At 45.4% G+C, this 10,777-nt stretch overlaps 1 protein-coding gene across 1 annotated transcript in view; it reads left to right on the top strand.

Moving 5' to 3' along the window:
* The window catches only part of LOC311226581 (protein MTSS 1-like), a gene marked incomplete at its 3' end in the record, with an annotated part of 147,949 nt that overhangs the window by 73,982 nt on the left and 63,190 nt on the right, over positions 1-10,777 (top strand). The window contains exons 6-7 of the mRNA XM_084312001.1: positions 8,097-8,103; positions 9,835-9,919. Coding sequence (XP_084168127.1) covers positions 8,097-8,103; positions 9,835-9,919 — 92 coding nt within the window. The remainder of the gene's footprint in view (positions 1-8,096; positions 8,104-9,834; positions 9,920-10,777) is intronic.

Below are 10,777 nucleotides of genomic sequence, written 5' to 3'. Positions count from 1 at the left end.
TCCTTGCCCCCCTCCCTCCCTCCCTCCCTCCCTCCCCCGCTCTCTCTCTCCTTACCCCCCTCCCTCCCTCCCCCGCTCTCTCTCTCCTTGCCCCCCTCCCTCCCCCGCTCTCTCTCCTTGCCCCCCTCCCCCCCTCCCTCCCTCCCTCGCTCTCTCTCTGTCTAGAGAAGTGAGGTCACAGGCGTTGTTTGCTTTTCACTGAAGGCCCACTCGGTCACACTTCAGTGACGGCTCTGGTAGTGTGTGTCTGTGTGGTGATCAGCGGGGGGGGGGGGGGGGGTGTTGGGGGTCTGTGTGTGTGTGTGATGATGGGGGGGGGGGCAGGCAATGTGTGTGTGTGTGTGTGCACGTGTGCTTGTGTGTGATGATGGGGGAGTCAATGTGTGTGTGTGCATGTGTGTGGGTGCGCATGTGTGTGTTTGTGTGTGATGATGGGGGGTCAGTGTGTGTGTGTATGTGTGTGGTGATGGGGGGTCAATGTGGTGTGTGTGTGCATGGTGGTGGTTATTGTGAGTTTGCATGTGAGAGTGTGTGCGTGCGTGTATGTGTGTGTGTGTGTGTGTGCGCGCGTGCATGTGTACTGAGCAGGCCAGGCTAAGTGCTATGCGTGTGTTAAAAGTGGTGTTGTTTTGAGAAAGCAGCAGGTCAGTTAAAATGATGTAACCTTATCTGTCCTGCAGCTCCACTACGCTCACAGTCCTACTGAGAGGAGGCTGTTGTGGCTATTGTTGTTTTTGTTTGGTCTGGTTGGTCTGGTTATTGTCATCAAATGGCTCCATTCTGCAGTAGCGTTTTAGAAAGAAATCCCAAGGCAATTAGCGGTTGTTTCTGTGTGATTATAATGCAGTTATTAGGGGTGGGACGATACATCGATCCAGATCGATACATCGATGTAATTATCAACAATCGAATCGGATCGATGCGATGTAATAAGATCGATTCATATCGATACTCTTATTTTGAAAATCCTGTGGCGAGTCTCATATCCGCCCAAGAACAACAGCAGTAGCTCCGTGTGTGTAGATGTTACAGCATAGCATTCTCCCTTTCTGTGTGTGTGTGTGCGCGCGCGTCTTTGGAAAGACCAGATGAGGTCAGAGGAGTTTGATGTTTAAATGTTATTTAAACATAAACAATATAATACATAATAAATGTAGGCCTATACATGATCATGCAACATCAACAAATTGTTGTAGGAACGGTTTGGGAGAGGGAGGTTGTGAGTTTTGAGTTCCAAAAAATGTAGCTTAAAGTTTAAAGCTCAATATATAAAAACGTGGCACTTTACAGTGAACAGGAGGTCTATTTGTATTAAAAACAATAGATTGATTTTCCTTTAAATGTCTGGAAGAGCTCAAAAATACAAATGTCAAATGATATTTTCATTACCTTTTTTTTGTTGATCTAAATGTTACCGATTGTGTTAAATGGGCATATGATATCATCTCATATCGATCGCAGGCACCTGAATCTAATCGTATCGTATTGTATCGTGAGAGACTGTGATATCGGCAAATATCGTATCGTTGTCCAAAGAATCGATATCGTATCGTATCATGATGAAACTGGTGATTCCCACCCCTAGCAGTTATATTATAATGCCTTCTCTATTTGAATGACCACATCAAACAAGAGGTGGACGCAGGCAAATACTGCGGCATGGTCATGCTGGACCTACAAAAGGCCTTTGACACGGTCAATCACTCCATTCTGATTGACAAGCTAAAAGCAATTGGTTTTGATAGTCTATCAGTGAGCTGGATGCAATCCTACCTTGAGGGGAGGGAACAGATGGTGGAGGTTAATGGTACCCTATCCCCCCCCCTCACAGTGAGCTGTGGTGTTCCACAAGGAAGCATACTAGGACCGCTACTGTTCCTAATTTATGCAAATGACATGTCGTCAGCTTGTGACTGCAACTTGTTCCTGTTTGCGGACGACTCAGCCCTGCTGGTCTCTGACAAGAACAAGTTACAGGTTGAAAAAACCCTCAGCTCGGAACTAGGCAGAATCTGCATATGGCTCGCTGATAACAAACTATCATTACACATGGTCAAAACAGAGTCCATTCTCTTCGGTTCAAATAACAAACTCAGCAAGACCGACGGCTTCTCAGTTACAGTGGGTGACAATATTGTCACAAGGAAAGATGAAATTACCTACCTGGGTTCCATCCTAGAGGCTAATCTCTCCTGTGACAAAATGGCATCCAATGTAATAAAAAAAGTCAACCAACGAACTCGATTCTTGTACCGGATCTCCTATCTGGTAAACAAGAATACCCTGAAGACTCTGGCAGGAGCACTCATTCAGGGGTACTACGACTATGCTTGCACCTCATGGTACCAAAGCACCTCAAAGGCGCTAAAAACAAAATTACAAACATCTCAAAACAAACTGGTCAGACTACTGCTTGACCTTACTCCTAGAACCCACCTCACCCCTGCCCACTTTGACAACCTAGGATGGCTTAGAGTAGACGACAGAGTACAGCAACTTGCAATGGGCCTGGTCTACAAGATACACTACACGACCAAGGTACCCATGTACATGTCAAAATACTTCCCAAAGGTCAGTGAATACCACGATCACAACACCAGAGGGAGCTCCACAAATCATGTTAAACCCAGATTCGGCTCAAATAAGGGACTAAACACGTTTCGCAATTATGCCACATCAATGTGGAACGCCCTACCCAAAGCTGTAAAGGAATGTGGATCACTACCCACTTTCAAAACCTCTCTCAAGGGACACCTACGGGAGACTGCAATTCAACACTGGCCCCTGTAAATATCCTAACCCAACCCCCTCCAATGTACAGTCATTTACCTAGTATGGTTTTGTCAATAGTCCAATGTACAATTTTGTTTGTTTGTACAGTGTCTCCCCCCCCCCCCCCCTCAATGTACAGTTTTGCTTGTTTATACAGTGTGCCCCCCCCCCCCCAACCACCTCCAATGTAGATTACCCAGTATGGTTGTCAATATCCCAGTGTACCCAACCCCCCCCACCCAACCTCCTCCAATGTACAGTTTCTACGTCAAATGTATATACTCCCTTTTCCTGACTCCTTCTGTATCACAAACAGTACTGTATTTGCAAATCTGGTATGTCATAAATGTATAGATGTAGCAGTACTGACTATCTGTATGTCATGTATGTCATATATGTCCTGATGAATTGAAAATGGGGGACCCTGATGTAAACAAGACGAAAGTCTTTCTCTGGTCTGCATCCCCTTAACAATTGTGTGTATTGAGCTGTACTGTATTGTACCCATTCTGCAATCTGTTAATAAAGTTTTCATTCAATCAATCAATCAAGTAACAGTGAGACTGGATCAACTGGGTATTATTCAGTGATGCAGCCATGTGGCCTGTTCTCAGTGCATTCCAATCTGCCTTTCAACACTCTCTCTTTTCTTCCCACTGTCTACTATATACTGCTATTAAATTACATTTATTTTAAAGAGCGACAAAACCTATAAAAACAGCCTATGACAGATGAAACGCCTGTGAATAAAGACGGGGACTGAATGGGCTGATCTTGTGCTTTGTTGAAGGTCCAGACTCCGAATTCAACTTTTGATTTGAGCTTTTGGAAAAGTACTCGTGGTCAAATGGTGCTGGAAACATGTCCCCCTCTTTACAGGGTTGTTAATGATGTTCCTGGTGTAAACTTGGAGGACCAACATTCAATTAATATAACATGAAGGATCAACATTAATTTAATATAACACGAATGATCAACATGCACTTAATATACGGGCAGACCCCAGGTGGTGAGAGCAGGCAACTGGATGGATGAGGATCCATCACCCTCAACATAGGGGCCCCCCAGGGCTGTGTTCTGAGTCCCCTCCTCTACTCCCTGTACACACACGACTGTGTGGCTCAGCAGAGTAGCAACACAATCATCAAATTTGCTGACGACACAGTGGTGGTGGGCCTGATCTCTGCAAACGACGAGACGGCCTACCTGGAAGAGGTCAAGGTCCTGGCGGGATGGTGCCAGGAAAACAGCCTCTCCCTGAACGTCAGCAAAACAAAGGAGATGATTGTGGACTTCAGGAGGTCGGGGGTCAAGGACTACAACCCTCAGCATCGACGGGGTACCGGTGGAGAGAGTGAACAGCTTTAAGTACCTCGGAGCCTACATATCCGAGGACTTGACATGGACCACACACATTGACAGTGTTGTGAAGAAGGCACGACAACGCCTCTACTTCCTCAGGCGCCTAAGGAAGTTCCAAGTCAGTCAGAAGATCCTTAAGAACTTCTACTCTGGGAGCTCCAGTAGCTCACCACGTACCACGAGTGCTATTTCAGCGCCGTGGACAACCGTGCTCGTCACGGATCTGGGGCTGAGCGAGTTCGAATCCCGGACTGCAGCCGTGCCTTTCCCAGAGTGTCTTCCCCCCCATCTGAACCCTTTCAGCCTGCTTCTGTCGGTCGAACTTGACCAAGTATAAATGCGATAAACGTATAAAAGAGCCAGGGAAATGGCCAAAGTTTAAAAAAAAAAAAAGAACTTCTACTCATGTACAATAGAGAGCATCCTGACTGGCAACATCACCTCCTGGTTTGGGAATAGCACTGCACAAGACCGTAGCAGACTACAAAGAGTGACACGTTCAGCCGAACGCACAATTGGAGGGGGGCTCCCCACCCTCCAGAACATTTACAACAAGCGGTGCAGGGGGAAGGCTAAGAGAATTATTAAGGACTCGAGCCACCCGAACAACTGCCTCTTTGAACTGCTGCGGTCAGGCAAGCGATACCGGAGTCTTAAGGCGAGCACAGAAAGACGAAGAAGCTTCTATCCCCAGGCCATCAGGCTGCTAAACGAACAATAAACACTATGCAACAACCATCAAATGCACACAGCACACACACCCACACGCACACACTCACTTAAACAAACAACACACTGCAGCACCCACTCTCCACACTTTAGATCACACAAACACACTTTATATTTATTGAGAAAGGATTTGCACTACAACTCGTACACCTACTGTAAATTGTACCTAAATTGCACCTCATCCCATTTCTGCCTTGCACTATATAGTATTGTATTAGTACACTGCATAGTATTGTATATTATATGGTAACCCAGTTACGTCTATCCTGCATCGAACATTGTACATATGTCTATACTGAACACTGTGACCTCATTTCTTTTTTTAACTTCTAATTTACATGCTATACTATGTTATGTTATTTCATACTTATCTTGTCTTGCACAGTCTCTGGAGCGTAACAGTAAGAAGCATTTTGTATAAAAGTATTCTGTACTTCTGTATGACAACTGTAACTGAGGGGTACAATTCCCTGACTGTATTGAGAGTATGGTATCATTAAACCACTACTTAGTTATGTACTTTAATTACTGGCCATACAGTACACGGTATATCTGGTGAACACCCACACAAGAATACGGCTTAACAAAGAAAGTTATATTTAGAAGTATTTATTATCAGAGCAGCAACAATAGGTTACAATATTGAGAATTATGAATTGCGCTTATATGGCGAAGAACACTTAAGTAGGTCAAGAGCGTAAGTCCATGAGCATATTAAGATGGGTATAATTGACACCACCTGTAGCATAAGAATTACATAAGGCACACTCGTAGTCAGCTGGAGATACTAAGGGGGTTCCCTCCGGTTGTAAGCCAGCAGGGGAGAGGAATGGTCGGGAGCAAAGTCTGGATCAACGAGGAATAAAGAGACTCCAGATACAGGAGACAGTGCAATAATCCTTTGGTCCGTAGACAAAGCAACAGCTATACTCCGGTATGCAAAACAGCATGGATGAAAGCTAGCCAGCCTCTGTGGGTCCTAGAGGCGGGCTCGACGGTGCTCCTCACAGGGTAGATCCCACACAGCAGTGGGGTAGACGGTTCTCTGCTCCAGCAGCCACAGTACCAAAGCAATATAATCCAGCCGGAAAAGGCTCTGCATTCGTCGGTGTAGGTTCTCCGGTGTACATATCCAACGGTTCTCGTCTAGGACTCCTCGGATGGCGGCACGAGTTTAGGCCGCCCAGCCTGGATAAGTGCACTAGCTCGGTACGACGAACCGGTGGTAATGCTGGTCACTGTAGAACGGTAGCCGCACGATACACTATAAATAATAGACTATTACTTTACAATAGAATAAGTCGAACTCGACGATACAGCGTTAAACTCTGACACTTTAGCTATCAATTCGCACGCGGTTCTCAAGGCTCTATTTAGGGGCAAAAAAGGCCCACTTCACGGCACGTTGTATCGTGGTGAAGGCTTCAACGTTTTGGTCTAAGTGCTTCTGTATCCACCTGCGACGTATTTATACGTAAGGTGAATAATCTAGTGCCAACCTCAGTTCTGTCTCGTATTACTGCGCAAACCTGGACATGTTGAGACATGTCTTAGCGGTAGCTTTGAACTTGCCATTGGGGGTATGGCCGTTGGCACCTAGGGGTCGCTGTCCAATAGGAGAACGAATATTATGGTCTGGCCTGTACCTAGGTAAAGGGATATTCCGTGTATATATACAAAGAATATACAAGGGATATCAGACGATATACAAATGTTATACAATATATCTCAAGTAATAAATATATATATTCGGTTTAATCTGACCCTTTGTAACAACAACTATTAAAGAAACTTGAAACTTGAAACTTGATATAACATGAAGGATCAACAGTCACTTAACTCATTGACTGCCATGCTGTTTTTCCATCTCTACTCCCTGGCGCCAGCGTTTTTGACCATTTTCATGATGTTTGCAGACCCTAGAGCCATATGAAATCCGTTTTATTATTTTCCAAATTCCATTAAATTTTTTCCCAAATTCAGTTTTTTCCGTTTTAATATTTCAGAATTCTGTATTTCATTTTTATGCTCATTTTACCATCAGAAATAGTGTCTAATAAGTGGGAATGAATAAATGTCCACAATTGAGTAAGATATGACAGTCAATTTAATGTTTTTAAGTGCTGCAACTCAGAAATACAGTTCAATTTTACACAATATTTTTCAAATAATATTGTGACCAAATAAAAATGCACACAAAATAAAAATACACATTTCAAGTGTAAACAATAGATACAGCTACTACTACTGACATTATCACAATGATAATGTCAGTAGCCTAGCTATATCTATTATATTGTGATGAAATATAGTAGTAATGCATAATTTAGGCACCTTTAGTTTATTTTGTTTATAAAGGACAGTGTGTACTGACAATCATTTGCATTAAACAAATGGATGGGTGCACTAGATTTAGCTAGAAGCTATCATTTCCATCTATAGTCCTATGTACTTTAAAGTTACATAGCTATTTAAGTTTATTTCGTTTATAAAGGACAGTGTGTAATGACAATGGTTTGCATTAATAGATGGGTGCACTAGATTTAGCTAGAAGCTATCATTTCCATATATAGTCCTATGTACTGTAACGTTACATAGCCATTTAATCACAATAGTGTTGCACGTGTTTTTGTGGGTCCAGTCCACGGAACGTTGACAGAATTAGCAAAACACCTTATCGCCGGAGGCATAAAGGTCATTAGGATACTGCTCTGCTCTGAATTTAGGGCTTATTGTGGAATTTCTTAGCTTCTTGACGGCGTTAACACAGAAGCAGCGAGACGCTTGGACACTGCTGTGTTGTGTGTAACATGCAGCGGTCCCTGCCTCCCCGGTCATGTTTGCTTTGCAACAAAAGTTCCACCCAAAAATGGAATTTCAGTCCAGATTAGGCCAAATTCTGCAATATTCCACGTTTTGCAGTTGATTCCATTTTTATTGGTCAATTCCGTGATTCCGTCCGCGATTCCGTGAACGCGGATTTCATATGGCTCTAGCAGACCCATCGTATATTCTATATTAAATGGAGCTATGGAGACAATAGTATGGCTCATTTGAAAGGCAATGTTTATACTCCCAACAGGGAACAAACAGTTTATTTCTACATACCTTTGTTCCTGCGCAATCCCAGGCTAAAACCCGTCCCATTTCAAAATAATCCAGTCTTGTTTCCTGGAACGCGAGATATTACGTGTTTTCTGTGCAGCATGTGTATTTTCGTGTATTATTTCCAGGTCAAAGGTAAACATGACCATACATAGAATGGTTCTATTCACAAAGCCACCAACTCGGGGGGCTTTCTCACTAGCCATCCGGGGTCGAATCCGAGCACGATCGCCCCAAAATGTGTGTGATGAGCACGCTCCGTTCCGTCGCCGGGGGACGCTGATTCGCTCCATGCCGGGACCACTTGAAAAGGTGGTTTTGGGTGCGAATCATCGTCGCCGGTGACGAAACGATCGCAGATGTGCAAACAAACTGTACCAAAACACGGAAGAGGCTTGCTGTAACAAGTGGTTCTGTTGGTGCTAACCTGCTTGCCCAGAATAGAGTTGTATTCATACTTACATTTAAAAATATTATTTAGGTCCGTTTGGGATTGTAGTCTGTAAAACCTGCTCCAACGAGGGAAGCTGTGTTGCAATTCAGCCGAGCGCACGTCTCTCTCTCTCCGAGCTCTCCCTCCGAGCTCTCTCTCCCTCTCTCTCGACAGCAGCCTGCACCCTTAAGGTGGTATTGAGAGGGCACATTATATCTTATCATAAGATATAATGTGCCCTCTCAATACCACTCTTTAGGCTCTCTTCACTTCTCACACGCTTCTCTCTTCCTCCAAACATAACAAACACGCTTCTCCATCTCTGTGTGTGTGCAAGTGTGTGTCTGAGAGGGAGAGACGATAGAATAAGAGCAAATAAGGGTTGAAACGCCAGCAATAGCAGCCCAACTAGGTGCATACGCCACCTGCTGTATTGGAGTGTTGCTCTCCTCAATTGTGCTTGGGAACGAAACGAGATTGTAGTGTGGATGCAGGCCAGAGGGGGGAGTGGGAGGGGGGGCTATCGCTCTCGAGGACGGAACGGACCAACCGTTCCCAATGAGAAAACACCCTCGTTTTCTGACGCTGGGATCATCACAAATGCATGTTTTATGATGGGGTTCGGTAAAATAGACGTTACCTTTGTCAGCAGGTCCACCAAAACCCCGTCCACTCTTGCTCCGAAGTGTCAGAGTCAAAACAGGAACAATTTAAATAAAGAACGTTAGTTGGCTCTAGGCGATCGCCATTGCCGAACGTTAGTTGGCTCTAGTCTGGAGATAACGTTACATCTCAACTCGGCGACAGATAATGTTACATGCCCGGCCGGTTTGACTATAGTATTTTTATGATTTACCAGAAGTGCTGAGTCCAATGTAGTCTGGTGAAAACGCACCTTATCATCCATAAGTGTGATAGTTTTGTCCTCTTCATAATAATCTCCAATAGTTCGCTTGCCATTGCATAGGCAGTTCGCAGGCTAGTGGCTACTACTGTGCCCAGCAGTGAGTGAGCAAAGCAAACCCCCCCCCCCCAGTAAACTAGCCCAGTTAAAAAGGTAGGCGATACTGCCACCTATCGGGATTCGATCGTCATTTCAATTCGAATTCACTCAGAGGTAACAGGATCACACAACAAGGTCTGGCTGACTGTTTAGTATAATAATAAATAAAAATATATACGTAATATAAAATGTTATATTATAAAAAAAACTAGTATACTCGTTTTTGGCGTTCAATGAGTTAATATAACCTGAAGGATCAACATTCACTTAACATCACCTGAAGGCTGTTCCACTATGGCTTCATTCATATCTCGACCCCAATTAGATCAGTATAAAACCTACGACTGGCTGACTGGCTGGCTGGCTGGCTAATTGATTAACTGATTGACTAGCTGATTGACCGATCGACTGACTGTCCTGTGTGTTTCAGGAGGCACCAGGGACATTGGATCAGCTCTCACCAGGATGTGCATGAGGCACCGCAGCATCGAGTCCAAGCTACGCCAGTTCTCCATGTGAGTATATCTCTGTGTGTGTGTGGTGGGGGGGTGTAACACATGTCAGTTTTCCATGTTAGCCCCTTCCTCCTCTTCTTCCCCCTGTCCCCTCCTCCTCCTCCTCCTCTCTAACCTTCCATGCTTCATGTTAACTATATTATTCCTTTAAACCTGCTAGTCTTATGTTCTCTTCCGTTTTAGTCGCCTCTGGTCCATCATGGATCTACACCTCCTTCCTCATGACCTCTTCTCCTCTCCTCCTCTCCTCCTCTCTGTCCCCTCCTCCTCTCTGTCCCCTCTTCTCCTCTCCTCCTCTCCTCCTCTCTGTCCCCTCCTCCTCTCTGTCCTCTCCTCTTTGTCCTCTCCTCCTCTCCTCCTCTCTGTCCCCTACTCTCCTCCTCTCTGTCCCCTCCTCCTCTCTGTCCTCTCCTCCTCCTCTCTGTCCTCTCCTCCTCTCTGTCCTCTCCTCCTCCTCTCTGTCCTCTCCTCCTCCTCTCTGTCCTCTCCTCCTCTCTGTCCTCTCCTCCTCCTCTCTGTCCTCTCCTCCTCTCTGTCCCCTCCTCCTCTCTGTCCCCTCCTCCTCTCTGTCCTCTCCTCCTCCTCTCTGTCCCCTCCTCCTCTATGTCCTCCCCTCCTCTCTGTCCCCTCCTCTCCTCCTCTATGTCCTCTCCTCCTCCTCTCTGTCCTCTCCTCCTCTCTGTCCTCTCCTCCTCCTCTCTGTCCTCTCCTCCTCTCTGTCCCCTCCTCCTCTCTGTCCTCTCCTCCTCTCTGTCCTCTCCTCCTCTCTGTCCCCTCCTCCTCTCTGTCCTCTCCTCCTCTCTGTCCCCTCCTCCTCTCTGTCCCCTCCTCCTCCTCTCTGTCCCCTCCTCCTCTCTG

Source organism: Notolepis coatsorum (assembly GCF_963971535.1).
Source record: "Notolepis coatsorum genome assembly, chromosome: 4".
NCBI lineage: Eukaryota > Metazoa > Chordata > Actinopteri > Aulopiformes > Paralepididae > Notolepis > Notolepis coatsorum.
Note: the sequence above shows the minus strand (reverse complement) of the source record. Positions and strands in the feature narration are given on the sequence as shown.